Here is a 24,143-nt window from a genome sequence, read left to right on the forward strand (position 1 = left end):
TATTATTGCCCTATGCTATTGCCACATCTGATCTGATCTAATTTTGCAAGATTTAGTCTACCTTTAATTTGCCATGGGAGGAAAATAAACAGTCTCACTTCCTGAATCCTATTTCAACAAGTCATGGTAACCTCGTAATTTTGATCTGTATTGTAACATACACACTACTCACAGGATTTTTATCTGAGGCTTTTATAAATTCAGCTTCTCAAATCTACTTTTAAAAAAATTGATTTTAATGATAAAAAAAGATTATAATGTTTTGGTAGTTCATGTTTTAAACAAGTTTAAAAAGGATTAGTTCTAATCACATCAATCTCAAACTCCAACCTAAATCAAATTAGCAACATAGACCTTAAATTAACCATCATGAAAACATCATTAACTTTGTAGCAGAAAAATGAAGATCTTTGTCAACTTCTTTTGTCATTTTTGTCAGTCAAGGTCCCATACAGCTGCTAAATAACCAACACTTGAAGTGTTTTAAAGCTATCATGTAAATATTGTTCATACTGGATCCAATTCAAGCATGATGAAGATGAAAGAGATATTGATTTTTGCAAAGGCATTTAGTTTTTGAACTCTAAATGTGATAGGACAATACAAAAACAATATCAGCTTTCTTTAAAGAGACCTCTAGCAAAAGAAATCTCTAGTTGAAGTATGTTTCACTTACTGGATCATATTCTTGAGGTTCAGTGTCAAAGGTTACACAGAAGGCAGCCTGTTGAAATTATAATTTTGTGCTATATTATATAATTTCACATAAGAAACATATTGTCACTGAATCTTATACACATTGTTATCAAACTATGAACAATTTACTTCAACAACAAATAGTAAATTAAAAAATGTGTTGCGAATTCACCTTCTCTATTGCATCAAGTGAGGTCTTGTTCTTGCCGTGATTAAAGTATTCTTGCCTAGCTTTGGCCCAAGGGATCCTCTCACCAGCTGTCAGAGCAGCCAAGTGCTCTTCACCCTCCATAGGGGCTGAATTATCATCTAGAATCTTCTGGAAAATGCTGTATCAATGAAACAAAACCTAGCCTGAGAAATGCTTCACTGCTTATATTTGTTCCAATAAAATAGTCTTTTGTTTTAGATTTATCTTAAAGTGAAATGAAGGTGTTCAAGTTGATTGGTTTGGTTTTAAAGCCCCTTCAAAATTATAAAAGTGTATTACTTTTTGAAAGTATTAGAATAATTCTTGTTGTAATCTCCATTTGCTAAAGACAAACATAGTAGAATGATTCAACCTTTTGATATTAAATACCTGAAATTGTGCACAAATACAAAGCAAATCAAAACAATAACTTATCTGTCACTAGCTTCAGTCCAGCAATTTAAGCGACTTACATTTCAAGTTCCGCTGGTTTCAAAAATCTTTGTTTGTGTTTGATAAGAACTTTGAAATAACGTCCCTTGTGGTAGACAGTGATGTGGTTACTTTCTTTAAAGTGAACTAGTTTATCTGAAACATTTTGTTGAGTAAGGTTAACTTTGTTAAACATGGTAAAAGCTAAAGAAGAGTACACAAGTTTTGTGATGGCTACACTAAGAAAGGGGTTAAAAGCAGGGCTGTCATTGCTGGAAGTGGTAATGGATATAAGCACTCCACTACCTATAACATGTGTCTCAAATAGCCTCTGACAACCAGTCCAACTTCTGTTTTTCATGGGTGGCTCAGGTATTGAGTCTGCCGGAACTGTTTTCTTGAACAGAAGAAGGGGCGAAGGCGAGTAACTAGTGCCTAAACCAGTAAGCTTCAAGCTCGTTAGCCATTGCTGGCTATCCCCTGAATAACTATGAATCTCTGAATTCAAACCTCTGCTGCCTTGCAGCTATACACAATCATGGGAAAGGCTTCTGGAGTCAAACCTAAGGCAGTTTGCAGCACTCAGTGATACACCCTGGCAGAGACTGTGACCCCAAAGTGTATAGGCACTAGCAGTTCCTTTGAATACATCAGCTGCATGGAGAGGGGGCAACTAATGAGTGGGTGACATCATTCCAACCTCCACCAAGGCATTCATCTCATTTCCAAAAGATAATCCATAGAAAGGAATGCTTCATCAGAATAAAAGCACTTTCTGAAAAATCTTAACTGAAGACATTTTTGAATTACTAGTGACACTGAGTGAAAATTTATAAAGAAGAATTTACAATGTAAACAACATATATATTTCAACACATTGTAACAAAGTTAAGTGTCACAATAAAGTTGCCATTACTTCCAAAGCATGTGAGCTGGCTTTAAAGCTAACACATTGTAAAAGTGGAATTGGAGCAACCAGTGAAATCTTTGAACTACAACACTTTAGAAGAGCTAATGCTATGCAACAAGTATTGTGTGGAAAGATGCTCATGCCCAATAAAGTGGTCAATTTTAATTTAGAACAATAAGTATCATTTCAACACACAAATTTACATTTACATTTCAAAAGATTATTCCACTCACACCTATCATTTAAATACCAAAAAAAAGGACTATATAAATTTTATTTAGGTAAATAAATCTAATCCTTTGCAAAAACAATCGCATGGCTTTTGTCTTGATGCTAATCTAAATACTGAAAAGTTGTTTCAACAAGTTAGTCAAAAGAATTCAAGGTTACAAAGCTGTTGCTCTATTGTACTTTTTCATTTAGTACAATAAAAATCTAATCGTTTCTAAACGTCAAACAAAAAAAAACAAACAATTGAAATGAAAGAGGTTGAACTAAAACCCTATGCTGATGACTTGATTCTATTTGTATTTCTCAAGCTAAGAAGAGAAATTAGACCAACCTGTTTCAATGCCAGGTATACGAGTTGTGTTGAACTGTCGCTCATACTGAGCTGAGCACAGTGGAACAACATTGTTGATTAATATCTGGATATCAAAACAATACTATTAGAACACATCTTCATGAGTTTTCACACCAAATTCATTGCAATTAGTACAAATAGTTCAATGCCAAAAATACATTAGTATTTTTCTTTTTTTCTTTTTAGCTACATCTAAAAAGAAAAATGTATAAATACTTTTTATTTAAAACAAAGATTATATTAAGGGTAGTTATATCAATTAGTTTGGATCAGTCATGTTATTAAAATTATAATAGATAGACTAACATTAATAAATCTGTGCAATTGTAAATATTTTTCCCAATCGTTTTTGTTTAGCACAATTTCATGAGTTTAGGTTTCTCAATACACTATCTATTGTCTGGACCAGTTAAGAAAGGGGTGGGGGGTATTAAAAAGATCAAAAGAGAAACTTGATATTGAAGATTACTTAATCAATGGTTGCAGTCTACATTTCATATGGGTCTAACAACACAAATAATGAAAGGAAACAAGATTAAAAATAAAATAAGTAGTTTGATCATTTTCAATTTTATTCTTTTAAAAATTTAATTAAAAAAAAAATTTTCCCATAGACCCAATTAACTAAATGCAGAAGTCACTAAGACTAGGCTACCATTAGCAGTATTAATCCTAGCAGCTTGCCTCAAACTCACACACTGTTATTCTTTTAACTGTCTATTAAGAATGTTCATTGAATGAAAGTCTGAAAGGCAATCCTGCTTACTAGGTCATGTGTTGTTTATTTACAGTACTTACATCTTTAAGTCATACATTCAGGTTTTTTAACAGCTTAAAAGTAGATGAGGTTGTTACTGAACAAACTCTCTGGTTAATAGTAAGTGTGTACAAGCTTTGACCTTTTTAAATCTTCTCCATGCCTCAGAAAGTACATAAAGTACAACCTAGGATTTAATGCTTCTGTCTTTTTTTTATTTATTTCTGTGATTTAACTCAGAGTGGACAAATTTAATAGTCAAATAACTTTTCATTTAGTAAGTAAAGTAAAAGTATGGATTGTTACACTAAGCTAGATGGATGTCTAACTTTGATCTGCGGGATGTGTGGCCATGAGGCAAAGTACGCTTGAGCTTAGCTTGGCTACCTTACTAGGGAACTCAAGGTTCGACACCTGACTCGAGCAGAGTTGTGTTTACTGAGCACCTAAAGGCAGCCGGAAAACCTTCTTCCAGATATCTCTCCCCCACAAATGAGATTGGACCATGGCGCACTGAGCATGCTATAAGCATGAAAGTTAGGCTATATAAAGCTATAAAAAAAAAAAAAAGGAAACAACTCACAGGTCTTAACTCCTCTCTGTCTACTTCTCTCCTGTACATTAACATAGCGTAGATCAAGTTGGCTGCTCGAGCAGCTTGTACACTTGTATTGTGAACCAGCAATGCATCCTGAGTAATATACAAATTACTAACAAATATAATTGTGCAAGCAAATAAAAAAATATTTTTTAAAATAAAAGGTAGCCTTAACAGCATAATTAGAACGAATTTAACGCAGACCACAAGATTTTTTCTGACTATTTAACAAAAAATTAAAATAGCTTCTTCTTAACTCAGTAGAATTTAAAAAAATAATTCTACAAATTGGCTTCAATGTTGTTTTTTTTTAGTTTAAAGAATACTTTTTACATCAAAAGAAATAGATTTGATCATTTTGCAAAGAACAATTGAACCACATACCAAACCATAATAGTTGCTGTTGATCATTATCGGTGAGCGTCCCCTCAGGTAGATGTACTCCTCCCACCAGTCAGATACCTGAAAAAAAGATATTGACACCATGCCTTGAAATAATAACATAGATTATTTTTGCAAGATAAAGAAGTGAAGTTGTCCACAATGTGTATATGTGTGTGTAATTTGTTACTAGAATTGACAAGAGAGTTAATATTGTAATGTTGTATGAAATGTGTGTAAACTGTGTTAAGTGAGTGTGTTAATAAAAGGATTCATAAATCTGGCATTAGACAATTGGCATTATTTAATTAGTATTATGTGTATCATAAACTTACAGAAGTTACTAATCAATTACACATTAATTCCTTAATAAAGCTAATCAAAACTGGAATATATTAGAAAGTTTGTTTAAGTTAAGTATTAAATATCCATAGAAAGTTAATTTTTAAATGAAAGACTTCAAGGAACAACAACAGAGAATAAATGTAAGCTCAACATTGTTGTCTAGTAATAAAATTATTTTTTCTACATAATTTTACACTTTTTGTATCTGGTACCTACATAATTTTTTTACATTTACATTTTCGTCTAGTACTAACATAATTTGTTAACATTTTTTCCAGTACTTACACAATTTTACATTTTTGTCTAGTACTTACATAATTTGTTAACATTTTTGTCTAGTACTTACATAATTTATTACATTTTTGTCTAGTACTTACATAATTTGTTAACATTTTTGTCTAGTATTTACATAATTTACATAATTTGTTACATTTTTGTCCAATACTTACATAATTTGTTAACATTTTTGTCTAGTACGTACATAATTTATTACATTTTTCTCCAGTACTTACATAATTTGTTGCCCACCAAGATTTCAGAATAAGGTATCTCTGAAATTTTTTCCCAACACCTTTACAGAAATCATCAGCTAGTGTTTCAACTTCTTTGTACTTCTCTGCTGGCATCAAATGTTGCACAGAATTCAAGTACTGAAAGAAAAAAAAAGTGTATTTGCAGAAAGGATGGCTGAGAAAGTTGTTGGTCAATTACAAACCTTGAATGTTATTTAAAATAGCACATTTCAAAGTTAAAGTTTAAGAAAATGATATAATTTAACTGTGTAGTTGCAAAAAGATAAAGCATAAAATGTAAGTCTAATGTTACTGGTATGAGAAACTACCAGGATGCGTAGAATGTACTTTTAACTACTGATTTGATAGTAAAGGGCTTAAAACCTGCCTGATATCAGCCTAATCTGAAAAATGTGTGACTTATTTGATGTAATAAATCTTTTTATATTGTAAGGAAATACAAGTAAAGTGAAACCTTATAAGAGTTCATGGAAGCATCTAAGCTGGTTTCATCTTACCAAATAAAGATTCAATCAAATAGTAGTGAGGAGGTACTTAAACAAAAGTAGTTTTTTAATTTATATATAATAGTTATCATTATAATCATAACAGAATGTACATAACTCACATTATTTACAGATGACCTCAGGTCAGGCACTGGTAACTTTGGAATAGATGCTTGGTAACTCATTAACAAAGGTTTTCTGCCTCCATATAGTTTGATCAATGTCTGCATGAGTAGGGAATAAGGTAAAAAAAACTGGAAATCTAAATATACAACTAACAAGTTAACAACTTCTATAATATAATAATAAATACAAAAAGCTAGTATAATATCATAATTTGAGTATGGTGATGACTGAACTTGATAATGTACTGATTTGTCCTTAAAAAGAAAACATGTTTAGTATGTGAGTTGGTCTTTCAGCACGAAAACTGTTTATTATTCTTTTTTTTTTATTGTATTCTATCACAAGACAAGTGGCCTAGCCTTAAAAGTTGTAAAAAAAAAATTCAACTAGAATAATATTTACTCTAGTATTTTCAAAATTGCTATATGTATCATAAAAAATTTTGTGACGTCACAACAGAAGTCTAAAAATATCATTGGAAAATGATTACGTCCTAAGTGTTTTCCTAGGTCAATCTAGCCATGCACATTAATCAATGACTGAATTCTGCCAAGTCATTGGTTTTCCTAGCTGACTCAGGCAACCCATTCCACAAGGGCTCTAGGAAGAAGGAGCATTTGTACAAATTTGTTCTAGCATATGGAACAAGGAATGTGCCTTTATCTTTGTGTCTTTACAAGTATTTTATAAGGTTTGGTTTTGTATTTGAAGATTATTGTTCAGTGTTTTATGTATAATTGCTACTTTACTTTTAAGTCTTCTATCATGAAAGCTTTCTAAATTTAGTGATTTTACTAAAGGTGTTACTCTAGTCAAATGTTTCGTTTGTTATGAATCTCACTGCTTTATTTTGTGTCTATTCCAGTTTCTTAATGTTTCTTCAGAGGATGCATAATCTATTATTGGCCTAACCAAGATTTAATAACATTTATGTTCATATTTGATTTATAGAAATTTCTCTTAAGAAACCCTAATGCTTTGTTTGATTTTTTTTTTGTTTCATCAATATGGGGATTCCATGACAGTTTTTCATGTATTATAACATCTAGGTATTTTGTGTTTTTAGTCTGTGTTATTGGTTTACCATGAATAAGATAAGTGGTATTTATTTGTTTTAGTTTTTTTAGTTACTCTTAATAACTGACATATTTCTGGGTGGAAAGACAATTTGATTCCCATTTGTGTAATTCATCTAATTCTCATAGTAAAGTTTCTGTATATTGTGTTGTCTTTATTGTTCTACATATTATGTAATCGTCAGCAAAAAATCTGACATTTATTCCTGAACTAATGCAATTTAGTAAATCATTTATGTAAATTGAAAATAGTAGTAGACTGTTCCTTGAGGTACACCTGAGTTTACTATTATTGGTATTGATTTAGAGTAATTTATTATTAGTTTGTTCTTTCCCTATCAGAAAATCCCAAATCCATTGATGTAATGAACCATCAATGCTAAAATAATTAAATTTCTAAGCAAGCTATGGTGGTGAACTTTGTCAAAAGCCTTAGAAAAATCTAATAAGATAGCATCTATTTGCTCATTATTATCAAAACCTTTTGAAAAATCATCAATTAGTCCTATTAGTTGTGTTTCACATGATCTATATTTCCTAAAGCCATGTTGGTATAGAGTAAGGACATTATGTTTCTCTAAGTGGTTTATAATGTTACTTGAACTTGAATTGGAACTGTCTGCTATTTGGAAGTGCAAAATTAAGGGTTCCAGAGAGAGAGGAGGAGAGAAAAGGGGGGGGGAGAGAGAGAGATAAGGAGGAGGAGAGAGAGAGATGGAGATAAAGACAAAAAGAGAAATAGCGGACCATTCTGATTCAAGTTAATAGTCTAAGTGGGACAGCACTATACAGGGTTGAAGGAGTTATAGAAAGAGAGAGAAATCAGGCCATTCAATTTTCAACAAAAGATACTAGAAATCACAAGTTAAAAAGGATTGCTGAAATGTGGGTCATTTAAATGGAAGCGCAAAATAGAATAAAAAATAAATACAGAAGGTGAGGTTTGAGACAAAATTTTAAAAATACATAGCATTTGATGAAATCAATGACATAGCATGTGTGTAATGCTAGTAGTATATAAAAAGATACTGGCATATTGTTGAGGTTTTGAATTTTCATTTAATTAATACTACTAGTTTGGCTTAACAAATCTATTTCTTGTCAATTCAATGTCATGATTGAAACATATAATAACTCCTGTTCAATTAATTTTTCTAAAATGTTTATATTTCAGCTTATGGTTTATGTTTATGTGCTTTACTCATTATAAAGTGTGTTGTGTTTGTGACGATAAAGAATCAACAAAATCTATTATTATTACTGAAGATATTAACAAAACAGGAATAATAGAACACAACAAAATCCATTAAATAGAATCTTTTAGGTCTGGTGTTAAAGAGTTCAAAAATTTAATTTAAAAAAAATAATTTTTAAGCTATTGTTTTTGCGGAATACATGTCAATAAAAATGCTAGCACACTCAGGTGTAGTATAAACAGGTCCACTTGATTACTTCTTATTTTTCTTGTAATAAATGATTTTTTTTTATGTTCCTCTGAAGACAGAGAAAAAAAAAAGTACTTACAAACCAAAGCTTTGTGGTGAATGAAGTTCTCCCATGGACTTCGTAAATCCACTTGTGATAGGACAACAGCAGCTTGAGTAAATACTTGAGCACTAAGAACTTTGCAATCCAAATAAGTGTGCCAAAAACAATGGTACTAATATAAAGACCTAACAGTGAAGAGGATGCACTATTCACACTGTAACAAAAATTGTACTCACAAAATTTGATGCAAAAAATAACAAAATCTTGTTAAACAACTTCCATTCCTGTTCTATTCTATAAACACTATTTTACTGCTAATACACTTAACACATTCAATGAGTTGTAAACATTGCTACATTTTTTTCAAGCATTATTTTTTGAACAGCCACTGTTTTTTTTTTCATAAAATAATAATATATTCATTGAACTAAAAATATTTTATGAGGAAGGGAACATTGGCTGAGGTCAAATGGTCAGCTTTGTAACCAAGAAATTTAAGTTCAAAATCCCAGGTTATTTTTTTTGTTCTTGTTGTTGTTTTTTAATTTAGGATTATTTCCCTGAGTCCAGCTAGCTGAAATGGTTACTTGACAAGGACTGAGGAAAATAAAAGCAGTTGGTCATTGTAATGGTTACATAATCTAAAAAGCACACAAAAAAAAAGGTAATCAAGATATCATCTACTACATGGACCTCAAGTGTTGAAGGAAAACTCTACTTTATGTCTGTCTTTTTTTAAATGCAAAAACAAATACTTAGTGAATTTATTGAAAGTGGTCAGTTGTCCTTTTAAAACTTTAATATACTGTACAAACATCTTTCACTAAATGGCATCCTAAATACTTTGACACACAGGTCACTTACTATGGTATATGAAGATGTATCAATTGAATGAACCCAAATGAAGGATCATAGCTAACCAATTGGACAGCAAGAACTATTGTCACTACAATCAGCCATGAATAAAGTGATGCTGGAAAAACTCCATTGTGAATATTATTCTGTAAAAAGCAAAAACAGACTGATTCAATAAAATACACAAGTTTATAAAAGGAAGCATGGTATAAAAATCATAAAAGGATTTAACTACTAAACTAGTGGTCACAATATTGAATCCCAGTGAAAAAAATGATTTTAATTAAATATTTGGTAATACTCTAGCCAGCTCTAATACATGGAACATTTGTAATATTTGTGGGAAAAATCAATGAAGTTGAAATGAGCAGATTTTAAACATTTTTTAAAACTCCAATCGCAAAAAATAAATTTTATTAACTGCAATTTTTTTTACACAAATGAAGTAATATATTTAAAAAATGTTTCCTTCATTGGTCAATACATTTTTAGCGGCCCCCGAAAGGGGAAAATACGTTATTAGTTTTGTGTGGAATGTCTGTCTGTCTGTCCGTCCTGTTTAGATCTCATAAACTAGAAGGGATAGTGAAAATCAGACATCACAATACTTTAGACCATTCAAAGTTCTGATGCAACGGCTACTTTTTTCTTTTCTGAAAGTGAAAAATCTAATTTTTTAAATCACCTATGCAAGCAGTTTTTTGACAAAAATACACCACTTTTACAACTATTCACTATTAATAGTAACAAACACAGGAAGCTCTTAAGTAGGGGAGATGAATATTTACCATATTTTTAACACATTTATGCAAATTGTTTTAGACTTTTTGTCAAAATATTTTATTGTTTATTGCTAAGTTTAGTAAGGTCTGTCATATTAACTACTACTTTTTTTAAAGAGAAAAAATCTATTTAGTATGCATATAAGTTGGACACAATTTAAACAACAATTAATAAGTAGTTTTTCATATCACATGAACTGCAGTGCTGCGCTATGATTATATACTAAACTAAAGGATTTTTTTTTTACCAAATGTTTTTTTCTTGAGGATTTGAATAAGAGATTGACCCTTTACAAAACAATTAGATCAATTAGATATTCATTATAAGACATCACACAATATCTGTCAACCTTCTTTCTCCATTTTTTTCTTTTTGTCTTTGAAAGAATTTCATTCTGATGTTCTTTCTGAAAATATTGAAACCTGCCTTTTTTACCTGCTTGGGTGGACCACTTCGGGGGCCAATTTTGAGTTTGTGTTTCCACACAAACTGTCTTTGTAACCATGTTAGTTTACATTTTTTGATGTGATTCTCTTTTATTAGGTGCATTCTACCAATAAGTACATGACCTAATCCTTACTTTAAGTTTTCCAATCCTTTTCTTCCAGGACACAACACCACTTTCCCAAACAGCTTTAAGAGCCTCATGATTAATGCGAACATCATAGCCATCTGGTGTGACTGTGAACGAGAAGGCGACAGCTGAATGTGCTTCGGCCATCTTTTATCCGCCTACAACCTGATAATGTAGAGATAAAGAAAAAATATGAAAGTAGCTCATTGGCATAACCATTAGCGAGTATTTTAAAATCTGTATAAGACATCAAGTTATCTTATTACGGACTTCCTTCATTACAGAAGTTCCACAAGTCATGCACAAGGCAAGGAAAAACAAAAGGTCAAAAAGAGAGTCCAATCAATGGATTAACTAAAAGTGCATCTGCTTCCGGGGCATTCAGGTGGGTTATATTTTTTTAATATGTTATACTATATTACAGATATACTGTATTCCTATACTGTATACCTATTCTGTGGCCATGATGAAGCTTTTAACAATAAATCTAGTAACAAATGTCACATTATCATTGAAAGATTCTGATGCATTCCAAATATTTGGTATATACAACAGCCACACCAAAACTCAAGTACTGGACCAAAACATTATCTTCATACCTTGCTAATTCATTGATAACCAGCCCATCTCAAGAAGAAATAGATGGCTTCAACTAAATTTTGAACTATATACTACTCGACTAACTAGTTAAGTCTAAGGACACCATGGAATGGCTGGAGAGGCCTGAAAGAAAATGTCCTTCTTACTATCTCTACCAAGTCAGTGTATTAAACACTACTCTAAGCTAGACCTGGACCACCCTTCATAGGTTAGTCAAAAAAAAATAAAAATTGAAATATTTTTAACCCATTCAAAAGTATCCTAAAAAAATAATATGGCAGAAATGTATTTCAAATACTGATATTTTCTAGGAAGAAAAAAGAAATAAAAACAATCTCCTATTGGTCTCTAATTGTGATTTAGTGTCTCAAAATACACAAGTCCTCATAAGGCAAAAAGATCTACCAAAATAATTTTAAAAAGTACAGTAATATCGTCAAATACTATAACTTTGTAAACATTTGAAAAATACTTTTTTAATGCTAAAACAAGTCCTTTTTTTCCTGAAAAGAATTATCCTGTTTAATTTTTATATTGTTATCTACTGTATTTATTTAGACTTTTCCTCTCTCCCAGAGAAGGAAAATGTTTTTCTCTCTAAACAAGTGTGCGTGTGTGTGGTTTCTCTCAAAATTGTTCAGATGTTTTGTTATAATAAGAAACTTCAAATTGAATACATCGACTACCTGTTGAACTTAAGGAGGGTTGGGGAGAGATCAAATTTCTTTTTAGAAAGAAAAATTCATTCATGCAAGGCAAGAAAATTTTTTTTACTTAGTATTCATTTTTAAATATTAACTTAAAACTGGACAAAAATCGAATTGCATTTTTTCATCAAAAGATGAAATTATATCTCTGGTTTCAAAAAAATGTTAATACATATTCCTTGTATAAATAGGCTTTAAATTTGTAGAAATGTTTTGTTAATACCCAAGGTATGTTTCTAAAAAAAGATTGCAACACATGGTGCATCTTTCATCTTTTCAACCATCACTCAAACAAACTATCTCGCCTAAGAACAATACACTTTTCCTAAGCTAGATTTATCTCTTGATTTGTAATGCAATCATTAATACAGCTGAATATATCTTAAAATATGACCATGTAAATATGCGCACATTAATAAATCTTCATCATTTCTTTTATGTATGACAAAGTTTTACAACTAAATCCTACAACATGTTTGGATTCAACTATTTGCAATGCATTATACTAAGCATGGGCGTAGCCAGGATTTTTTTCGGGGTGGGAGGGGGGGAATTATATACATATGTGTGTGTGTGCGTGTACATAATTAATCTTTATTACATTCTGACCCTTTCGGAAGATGTTTATTGTGCCCTAGACTCCCCGCCCTTGCTAGCAAGGGGGTCTGGGGGAGCTCGCAGTGCGCCCCCAGGGCGGGCAAAGCCCCCCGCCGAGCACTATTTCTGGTATTGAAAGCCAACAAAATGCATATTCTGAGGTATCTACAGTGCATTATCTTGCTATTAAAAAGTTTTATTTCAAAAACCTAATGTGCTATTCTTACTGACTTATACCCTCTCACACAGTTCGGCGCATTTTCCGGCAAGCTGTTTCCGCAACTCTTATTATGAGTAATTCATTTTGTTGGAGAACATGTCCCTCAATACCTCATGCGATGCTCTGTCAGAACCTTACTAAGGTGTCGACTCCCAGTTCGGCATATGATTTCTTTGATTTCTATATCTCTATAACTGACGCCTAAAATCTGTCTTAGCCATCTTTGTTGAGCCACATTTAGTGTTTTTCAATTTAGGCAGATGACTATTCATACTTTATTAATGAAGCCCAGCCACTGGTAGAAATGTGTAACCTCTCATGACTACACTCTTGGAATTACATGCCTGTATTTCGCTTTAGATTTTATATTGAAAAGGAAAGTTTTATCGTCAAAATCATCTGTTGAGGGGTTTTAAAATAAAATCTCTGGAGTTGTTTTTTTTATTCAAAACCCCATTTAGCTACGATCATAGAATTTGGTGACTGTAGTTTGCTTTAAAATAATATTGAAGAGAGAGGTTTTCAACTCAAAACGCTCTGTAGGGGAATTTTAAACTCAAAACCATCTGAAAGGGTTTTAATTTTTTAAAAAGCCATCTGGAGGAGGGGGATTTAAACTCAAAACCCCTCATTAGCTTAGCTACGCTCAAATAATTTTAGTATGTAATTTGCTTCTTTTACATTGAAGAGGTATTTTTTAGCATCAAAACCCTCTGAAAGGGGGTTTAAACTCAAACCCCTATTTGGCTACGCTCATAGCATTTTGAGTGCGTAAATTTTTTTTTTAGCGGCCCCCGAAAGGGGAAAAGACGCTATTAGTTTTGTGCGAAATGTCTGTCCGTCCGTCCCGTTTAGATCTCGTAAACTAGAAAAGATATTGAAAATCCGACATCACAATATTTTAGACCATTCAAAGTTCTGATGCAACGGCTACTTTTTTTCTTCCTGAAAGCAAAAATCTAATTTATAAAAGCAGTTATGCAAGCAGTTTTTTAAAGAGAAAAAGCTAATTAGTATGCATTATAAGTTAGACCTAATTTAAAACGAATAGTAATCTTATAAACTTCATTTTCTTAAACTTTTTTTTTATATTTTATATATTGTTTTTGAAAATTTAAATAAAAGATATAGCTTTTTCAAAACAATTACATTATGTAAAGACCAGGACAGGCTCGGTAAAGCGCTTAGCTTCCGAACCGAGGGTCCCGGGTTCGAATCCTGGTGAAGACTGGGATTTTCAACTTCGGAATCCTTGGGCGCCACTGAGTCTACCCAGCTCTAATGGGTACCTGACATTAGTTGGGGAAAAGTAAAGGCGGTTGGTCGTTGTGCTGGCTACATGACACCCTCGTTAACCGTAGGCCACAAAAACAGATGAACTTTACATCATCTGCCCTATATACCACAAGGTCTGAAAGGGGAACTAGTTAGGCCAGGTTCACATCTAACTTTGCATTCACTTGCACCTATCCTTTGATCTGCTGCACCGTTGGGGCACTACACAAGATCTGTCAAGCTTCTTTCTCCATTCTTATCTGTCATTTGTCTTTGATATAATTTCATTTGGATGTTCTTTCTGAAAATATTGAAGCCTGCCAGGGTGGACCACTTCGGGGGCCAATTTTAAGTTTGTGTTTCCACACAAACTGTCTTTGTAACCTTGTTTTGTTTTTTTTTAATATTGAAGAGGTATTTTTCAGCTTCAAACCCCGCTGGCAGGGGGTTTTAAACTCAAAACCCCCTGGTAGAGGGATTTTTATCTCAAAACCTCCTGATAGGGTTTTTTTTACTCAAAACCCTCTGGTAGGGGGTTTAAAACTCAAAACCCCCTGGTAGAGGGTTTTTAACTCAAAACCCCTTCGGCTGTGCTGTGGTAAGTGGTGATTTAGTATTAAAATCTAATCTAAAATAAACAAAATTAAAGCAAAAAATCAGTCACTGAATTCCGTTCATTTCAGAGGGGGTTGGAACCCCCCCCCCCCCCCCCGGCTACGCCCATGATACTAAGTCAAAAATGGGGAATAAACTTTTGCTCTAAGCTATTAAGATTTTACTTCTAATACACTTTTGTTTTGTAGTTGTTTACAAAACTTCAGCATAAGTTTTGTGTTTAATAATATTTTGTGTGCATCTAGGTCATGCACTTCTAAGTTTATATGCATGTTGGAATCCATATTTTCTTCTGTTGCCATAAAAATGCATGTACGATTAATAAAATCAAATATCATTTCTATCTTTACTTAGGAATTACACCATATGCACCCAATTTCACCTATTCAGGCTCGCAAAATACTGAACAGAGTTTGAGAAATCTGGATCAAGGCAAATATTTTGTTAAATAACCTTCAAACCAAGGTTTACAACTGTTCCAAATTGTATGTAATACATTAATTTTAAACAATTAAAAATAAAAAGGTACATAAAATGTACTGATATTAAATCCAATAATCAAGCAAACATACACAGAATACACTGTCATGATGGTTAAAAACTTAAATATCTACTATAAAATTTAACTTCCTAAGTTAAGCATGACTTTTATTAGCAAAATGCTTGTAATGTAGACAAATTATGTTATCAAGTTAAAAGTTTATATTTACACTTATTGTGAAACTGGATTAAATCCTAAGTTGTTAGGTATTAGAAGGAAAAAAAATCCTGCATTTGTAAATATTTTTAAAAAATTTAAATCACAGTTAAAGAGATGAGGTGAAAGGAGGCTAAGGGATTTAAATGACAACTTCAACCTGTCAGGGTAAAGAAATATGTATTCATGGAACAAAGGTGAAAGCTTGACAACTTTTAATGACAAAGTAAAGGTGTTAAAAACTATTATTTTAGTGCCATCATAGCATGTGTTGTATGAATTAGTTTTTCTCAATTATGTTTACAATTTGGAAAGTTGTTAATAAAACGTAAACTTTGTAACTACTCGGCTTTAAAGCAGTAAACAATGAAACAAACAAAAACACATTTGAAACGGTACAGCAATTATAAACATAATCTCCATCAGCATGATATTGCTGTTTAAGATTTTTTTTTGAATTTTATTTTACAAAAGTTAGTTTTAGTACATGCCCAAAAATCTAAAAAGATGTTTTATTCTTCTTTTTTTTTAAAATCTTTTTTAAAGGTGACAAACTAAAAAAAAAAGGGGGGGGGGGGTTACAATAATGTTTTTGTCCTTCTAAATTTTTTAAGATCAGGTACACAAAATCATTTTGTTTGATTTTTTCCTTAACAAATAGTTGGAAAGGATTTAAAATGCAAGGAAGATATGTATTTCCTCTTTTACTTGCTTTTTATATAAATATGTTTATGTACTTGCAAAACTGAAAATAAAATACACATTCAAAACTTCAAAGATAAAAAATGATTTCAACATTAATAAGTCTATTCTCTTAAACTAAGAATAGTGATAGGCCTTCAAAACCAGATAATGAACTAACACCAGTCCATGTGTACTGACTAAAGCAAGGAAATGAATATTTGCTTTGTAGGTTTAATTAAAACATTTGAATAGCATCATTAATGAGCTTTACATAAACACTTTTAGGCTTTTAGATTAAGTGATGTGACTACAGCATAACATAGTAGGCCACAGACCTTTGGAAATAGGCCTACTTTAAAAAATCACACAATTGTACCAGTACTTTAAACAACCAAGCCTGGTTAGGATATATCAAAATTCATTACTTACTTCAACAATAGCAATCATTACAAGAGAAACAAAAGCAGCCTTTACTTATGAAAGCTGCTAACAATAAGATCACAGCCTTTTGTCTTCTTTGTTAGAGATTTAATTTTTTTTGCACATTTGTCATCTGTGACAAAAAAAAAAGGGGGGGGGGGGGTTAAGCTAGAACATTTTAGTACAGAGGAATGAACCTTTCAGCTACCTGTTCAAAATAATTGTGACATGCCCATCTCAGTGTCCTGTAGCTTACTTTTAATTGAAAGCAGAGCACTCAGTTGAACAATACAGTATATTCTAAGTGGTTCAATTCAATAAACATGTTTATTACTTATGAATGAACATGATTAAAAGCAATTGTGTGCTGGTATTTTTATGAACTTAACATCTTTGTGACAGGTTTTTTTTATGCTCAAAAGTCTTTTATGTTAAGACAAGTCAATGTTGATCAAACAAGTATGGTTAACAAACACTACCCTATACTACTCACTGGATATTACTGTACAACTGTTACTACTCAATAAATGCCAGCTTTGCTATCAAGAAAAGCTCTAGCTAGGTCAATGTGATAATAAAGCTTTATATATGTTCCCTAAACCTTGAAACTTATATATATATATATATATATATAAATGTACTGAAGAGTCTGAGAGTCTGCTGGCAAAATTATTCCATGAATGTTTCCTAGCTCTCAATGGAACATCACAAACACAATTCATCACAGAATGAACCAATGCAGTAGTCTCCTCCTGACTCCATTCACACTTGAAATAGTTTGACCCAGTTTTGTTTATTTTCTTTCATCTTATCTGAAGCTGAACTTTGGACTGATCAGCACTGTGAAACTTTTCTTTTTGTATCATATTTAAATAATCAATTATATTTTTTGTCATTACTTTTGTTTTGTTTTGGTATTAAAAAAGAAAAATTACACACTTGCTGTTGGCTTTCATTTAATATTTAATTAACAAAAAACTCCTTTAACCTCCTTCCTCTTTAGTTAAACAGATAATGGATGGATTCTATTTGAAGGTGCTTGTTATAATCAGAGAGAGAGAGAGAGAGAGAGACTATACATACTAAGTGAGAGACAAACTGTAGGAGGGGAGGGAGTTTAAATAAGTACACAACAACAGATAATATGACAAAGTAAAAAAAAATGGGCTAGTCTTTAGCACAAAGTTCAATGGTGTGACTTTGATACAGGTGAAATTATTGTATATTCAGATTGATATAGACTTTGCCCTTTGAATACAACACATGTCATAGTTCATGCTAGTCTATATCTCATTCATATCTTAAAATTTCCTATCAGAAGTGATCACACTTTTAACTATTTCTGTTATATATATCTATTTAGAATAAAATTCTCACAAGAAACCATTTTTTTAAATTAATTAATTAGTTAAAGAGCACATTATGATCTTAAATAAGAAACCTACTTAAGGATAGTACTAACATTTTTTACCTTTTTTTTCTTGCCAATTAAAAAATAATTGATCTAATGCAAAACAAAAAAAAGGGTCAGTTGTGGTCTAGCATTGGATTATATATTGTGTGATTAGAAATATATACTTTTTATTCAATTATAAACATTATTAAATTAGTTTAATTAATTATTAGTTTTAAATGCAGATATATTTAATTAAAAACAAGTAGTTTTAAATTTCATGTATATTTGTTTATGTTCTACATGATTTGGATGTTCCTTCAGATTTGAGTTTAATTATATCCCAATGCTAGCCTGCCACAAGACGATTACTTCAAACACACAACTGCATTAACTTTTTAACCAATGTATATCGATGTTTGTTTGTTGTTGTTTTTTTTAGCATTTTTCAGACAAGTAGAAGTGGTCTAATAATAATAATTAAATAATAACTAAACTAATTAAAACATAACAAAACAGAAACTACACATCTAACTTATAAATTATGAATGTTTCTTCAAAACAGAAGATGATTACATCCTACGCATATCCATTTGTCAATCTTGTGCATGTTAATTAGAGACTTAAACTCTGCTAAGTCATTAATGTGTCTGTCACTGAAATCAACTTTTAGAAATAGAATTTTTTAAATAATCAAGCAATTAAAAACAGTGGAAAAGTCTTATAATAGATCTAGTCAATTAGTGTAGGTATGCATACTCATATATTATATGAACATTTATATGTGCAGTCTACATCTGAAATAAGACTACTAGATCTATCTAGGTTTATATTTATATATATTGATTTCAGCAACTTTTGGAAAAAAAAAAAAAGAAATGTATAGTATACTACTAGAATTACTAAATACTCTACTTTAAGTGTCTTAAGTTAAAAGTGCTATTGCTTACTGGTACTGATATGAATGGTCTTCCCCTCCTTTGATTTGTTTTTTTATCTCAAATTTTTTAAAACAGGCAATATTAATTTTACAATGTATATTTTGTGTTTTTTTCATTCATGAGTAAGCCTGAAAAAAAAAATTGGAAAAATCTTAGAAGACAGCAGCCACCTGCTCTATCATAACTACAAGTCGTCGCGAAGTGGGCCACTTCTGTCTATCAAGACTAGAACCGAGCAGTACAAAAACTAATACGTTCCTTACTCGATAAGACTATATCAATGCCACTCGTTGATCAAGAAACATGAAAATGACCAAGGTATCTCTGTGTAGTCCTCAATGAACTCTGTTCTATTTATGTGAATGTTTCTGTTGTGTTGTTTTTATATGAGAAAAGAGTCCTTGTAATCATAACAAAGTTACATAAGGATCAATAAAGCAGTATTATATCTATTCTATATCTATTATGCTAAATCTAGATCTATTCTAGATGTTATCTAATTATATTGAATCCAGTTAGAGTAAGTTATGCTATCCAAACACCTATAGGCCAAAGTTTCAAAGTTTGACTTTAACCATGCATTATTTGATAATGGTTTGACATAGAAAAGAAAATGAAATACCAAAATGTTCTTTAGTTTAAGGAGTAAAGGATAACTGCTTATATTTGTACCCCTAACCTATATTTATTATTTATATTTAAGGTAAAAGAGGCCATGTGTCATTATTTTATCTGAACATATTTTTCACACTTTATTTGATTCCAAACACCAAAATTTATTCCAAACAGTCTCTATATTTTAATATCAATAAACTCATATCTTAACTCTATATTAATATTAACTAAATTTTAAAATCCCCCATGCATTTAAAAAAAGACAGTCTTTATTTATTTTTTTAATTTCCAAGTAGTTTTGCCATACTAAAATCAGTTTATATTGTATGACTGAATATAGTTAGATGAAGATTGTAGCCTAGATATTAATTTGTACTGTTTATTTTATGTTTGCATGATTTACTGAGTGTTGCAATTTAATTTGGACTGTTTATTTTATGTTTAAATGATTCATTGAGTGTTGTACTTAATGAATGTTGTATGTATTATTTTTCCCTATTTTTATTAATATATAATTTCAATTCAAGTTTTTTTGTTGTTGTTTCTGACCATAAGCATTTTATTAATGTCATTTAGATTATTTACTTTCACCAATATTTAACAAAAAATAAATTTAAAAACAAAGACTTATAAAGATTTATATACAGCTATATTCAAATTTATATTTACAATTTCAATATGTTTATATTCACAAATGGCGTGATTTACAATTGTAACAGAAAATAAAACTCAAGTGACCATTTTTAACTCTTAATAATAATAATACAACAATAATAATAATATGAATGCTATAACAATAACAATAATATGAAAGCATTTAGTATAGAAATGTAAAGAGTTATATAAATATGTATGATAACATAGTCTGTTTTTTTTTAAGTTTAATGTGAACTAGCGATATTGATTGGGGCAACAGGCAGAACACAGAAAGTTGAATTTTTCTAATCCTTCTTCTGTTCCATTCTGAGGGACTGTTGTGCAACAAGTGTGCCACCACAGATCACATTCTTCACATAGAACTTAAAGAGTGCCTTTTTTTCTAGTAAGGCAACCAGCAGGACAATCTTCATTCCCTCCTCAACAAGACTGTCAGAAACTTTATCACCACTTTCATTGTCACATGTTTTCTGTTCTGCCTCCATCAGTTTCTCTACCTCAGGGTCATCATCGCTGTCTTCATTTGTCTTTCTTCTTAGCAAAACTTTTAAAACTCTTTCCTTCTTTTTCTTCCTTGCTTCATCATCTTTCTACTGTTGTCTCTCTACCTTCTTCTTTTCTCTCAAGACTTTTCTCTGCAGTGCATCTTCATCTTTTTTTTTTTCTTTTTCTCTCATCTTTTTCTACCTTCTTACTTATTTTAATATTTTCTTGTTCATCTTTTTCTGTGATCTTGCGCTTAAGGGCTTGCCGAAATTCCTCCCCGCTTACAAGACTTGGGAGAGTTGGAGTTAATTTTTTGGCTTTAGCAGTTCTCTTGTCCTTGCTCTTAAAGGATGGTATCTGTAAAATGTCCTGAGCAATTAGAGTAGCTTTTAGTTGTGAATTATCATCTGCAGGTACTTGACAGAATTTTAGGAGTGAGAGGGAAAGTTCACTAAATTTTTCAAATATAATTTTGTCAAGAGCATTGGAAATTTCCTGGGTTAGGGGATTAGCTTATATTGAAAAAAACTTAAGGTTCATGGGAGAGTTCTTCAAATAAAAAAAGCAAATACTGATTTAGGGCACCTAATTGGTGGGCAGTCATTGTTTTACATCCAGTTAGGGTCTGGGGTGTGAAATCATATGAGGTAAAGGTGAATCAGGTGATATAGCTGGTAGATGGAAGAGGTGGGTTATAATGGGAGGTTAAAGGAAGATGTAGAATATCATTGGAGGAGGAAGCAAAAGGTGAGACATCATGGGAGTGCAAAGAAAAAGGTGAGACATCATGAGTGATGGGAGGACTATGGGAGGCAGAATCAAGAGTTGAGACATCGTGGGAGGTGGGAGAAATAAACGTAATTATCAATTTTGAAAGTGCACAACATTAAACAGGAACAAAAAAAAAACTCTTAACCTGGAAGCTAGTTTATCTGAATGATATAGAAATAAAAAATGGCTTACCATGCAACTTTGAAAATGTTGTATCCTGTCTGGAAAATGTCGAAAACGAACGAAAGTGATCTAGAGACAATTGAAAATGGACATGCAAATTGCACAAAACTCACTTTTGCAAATAAATCACATCAAAACGAGGTAAAATCAACAATACGGCAAGATGTCCGATTTCATGTTCGTTACGAAATAAATAAACTACTCTATATCTAGAGTAGAGACTAGAGTATATCTAGATCGTGAATTAATTATACTTTTATTAACTTAATTTTATTGATCTCTTGTCAGTCTAGTCTCTAGAAGTTAATCTAGTTGTTTGCTTTTTTGGCCTTTTTAAAATTAAATCATATAAAAAATAGATCAAATCTAGAATAATCTAGAATCTAGATCAAGATCTAAATTATTCTTGAGTCTAGACTAGTCTAGAATCTTAATTGACTTATCTTCATACTGTTACTACTTATACTTATGTCTTATACTTATTAATCATTAATGATTATATTTATTAATGCCATACCAAAGTTTATTATTATTGTTAATAAGGGCTCAATTGATCTAAAAATAGTCTCAATTAACAACAATACCTCACTTTACCCTGGCCTAGATTTTAAAAATCCAATCTAGAGATAGATCTAGATTGCTAGATTCTCTATTTCATCTTCACAACAGCTCAATCGTTGGACTTTGAACTTTTGGGTATAAACAAAAGGCTAAAAATAGAATGGAGTCAAGTGACCGCATTTCCCATTGCCATTGCTATCTAGTCTAGGTCTAGGGCTAGGCCCTAGGCTGGCAACACTCAGTAGTCCACAAATTTGCCAATCAATAGTTAATCTGATCTAGATTAGAATTAATTAAATTAGATCTAGATCTAGATACCTGGCTATAGAATATATACATAGCATAGCATAGATCTATATAAAAAAAAAGACTATTTAAATTTGTTAAATACTGAGACTTTAATGACTTTATTTAGATCTAGACTCTAAATCTAGATCTAGATTCTAAATAATACTAATAATAGCTAGTAGCACCCCCCCCCCCTTTATTTATTACCTGCCTAAGCCTAAGCCAGGCTAAGCTAAGGCTATAGTATTATACTAATTATAGGTCGAAATTATCTAGACTACTTACAACTAGGTCTTAGATCTAGATCTTTATACTCTAGATCTAGAAGAGTTATGTACTAAATGTATATATACTTCTATTAGGCTACTATCTCTAGAATCTAGATCTATCTAGAATCTAGAACAATGTTTGTGTTTCTGTTGGCTCATTGATTCATTATGTTCAGAGTTCGGTTACTAGTTGCACAAAGATTTAAAAAAACAAACTAGAATCGAAGTATAAAAACATCAAAAAATACCCAGATCCTTATTAATTTTATGGTTCCAAATCTGTTAAATTCAGTTCCATTTACATTTACAGACGATCATGTTGATTTATACTAAACTAGCAGTAGACATCATCTACTCCCGTTAATTTGTTCCCTAGCTTTATATTATTATGGCCGGAACACCCCTTTCTTTTCTTTTCTTTTTTCTTTTTTTTTTTTTATTGTAATAAACGGGCCACATTTTAACAACCAAACTAACATACTTTTTTAGCCCGTGAATTAGTGTAACTGACTGTTACAATTAAATTGTACAGCCCGATCTCTATCCCCCCCCCCCCTCTTAATCTCTCTCTGCCCCCCCCCCCCTTTTTTTTTTTTGTTTGACCTGCGCATCGTAATTTCTCCAACATAGACTTTGACTTGATTTGGAAAGACCCGCTTCATAATGCGCCCCCGACACATATATACATCATGGGCGTAGCCAGGATTGGTTGGTTTTTTTTTTTGTTGTTTTTTTTTTTAAGGGGGAGGGGGTTTGGGGAGATTTTTTCTCTTCCTTTCCCCGCAATATAAAATCTTTATGTGTGTGTGTGTGTGTGTGTGTGTTGTTAGACACTTAGTATTGTTAGTTTGTATAGAGACGCAACAAAATTGACGGACTTAGAACGCGACTATAGTGACGTTATGACTTAGTGGGTTAGAGGCTACCTATAGAGACTTAAAAGTAGTTGGTGATAGGATTTTCATAGGGATAAGACGTATTTATCAACAGACTCGACTGTGGCCTTTTGCTGTATTAAAACCATCATTTGAATTGTCTAACGGTTTGGACTTTTCACTTGTTAACTTTGTGTGAGTTCTTAGTCTTAGTGGTTAGTCGCATTGAATACACCCGCACAAGAAACCCAGACATTTCCAGAGTAATCTGTCGAAGTCAGATAGGCATCACTAACTACAAAATAGATAGGCTTCAATCCTCATCACAGTGTGTGTGTGTGCGCGCATAATTAATCTTTATTATATTCCGACCCTTTATTGTTTCGTTTATTGTAGCCTTACCTAGAATTGGGTTTTCCTGGAAGAGTGGAAAAGCCGTAAACACCCCGTCTTTTGCCAGCAAGGGGGTCTGGGGGA

The 24,143-nt window shown here is 31.8% G+C and overlaps 1 protein-coding gene across 15 annotated transcripts in view; it reads right to left on the minus strand.

The window, feature by feature from the left end:
• LOC106050925 (carnitine O-palmitoyltransferase 1, liver isoform-like) overlaps nucleotides 1–22,977 on the minus strand; it is a 38,625-nt gene extending 15,648 nt beyond the window's left edge. For 6 of the 15 annotated variants that reach the window (XM_013205995.2, XM_013205994.2, XM_056031669.1 and 3 more), the window contains exons 1-12: nucleotides 22,808–22,976; nucleotides 10,819–10,977; nucleotides 9,465–9,601; nucleotides 8,637–8,814; nucleotides 6,033–6,134; nucleotides 5,405–5,542; nucleotides 4,551–4,628; nucleotides 4,152–4,259; nucleotides 2,791–2,875; nucleotides 1,360–1,474; nucleotides 869–1,025; nucleotides 677–724 (exon numbers count right to left, since the gene is read on the minus strand). In XM_013205995.2, the coding sequence (XP_013061449.2) occupies nucleotides 677–724; nucleotides 869–1,025; nucleotides 1,360–1,474; nucleotides 2,791–2,875; nucleotides 4,152–4,259; nucleotides 4,551–4,628; nucleotides 5,405–5,542; nucleotides 6,033–6,134; nucleotides 8,637–8,814; nucleotides 9,465–9,601; nucleotides 10,819–10,959 (1,287 nt within the window). In that variant the 5' untranslated portion in view covers nucleotides 10,960–10,977; nucleotides 22,808–22,976. Of the gene's footprint in view, nucleotides 1–676; nucleotides 725–868; nucleotides 1,026–1,359; nucleotides 1,475–2,790; nucleotides 2,876–4,151; nucleotides 4,260–4,550; nucleotides 4,629–5,404; nucleotides 5,543–6,032; nucleotides 6,135–8,636; nucleotides 8,815–9,464; nucleotides 9,602–10,818; nucleotides 10,978–16,636; nucleotides 16,656–16,835; nucleotides 16,855–17,120; nucleotides 17,396–21,682; nucleotides 21,743–22,257; nucleotides 22,412–22,729; nucleotides 22,749–22,807 lie in introns of those variants that run through there. The other 9 variants (XM_056031663.1, XM_056031664.1, XM_056031660.1 and 6 more) reach the window with 9 other exon arrangements.
• Nucleotides 22,978–24,143: the final 1,166 nt, after the last annotated feature.

This window comes from Biomphalaria glabrata, chromosome 6 (genome assembly GCF_947242115.1).
Source record: "Biomphalaria glabrata chromosome 6, xgBioGlab47.1, whole genome shotgun sequence".
In the NCBI taxonomy this organism is placed as follows: Eukaryota; Metazoa; Mollusca; class Gastropoda; family Planorbidae; genus Biomphalaria; species Biomphalaria glabrata.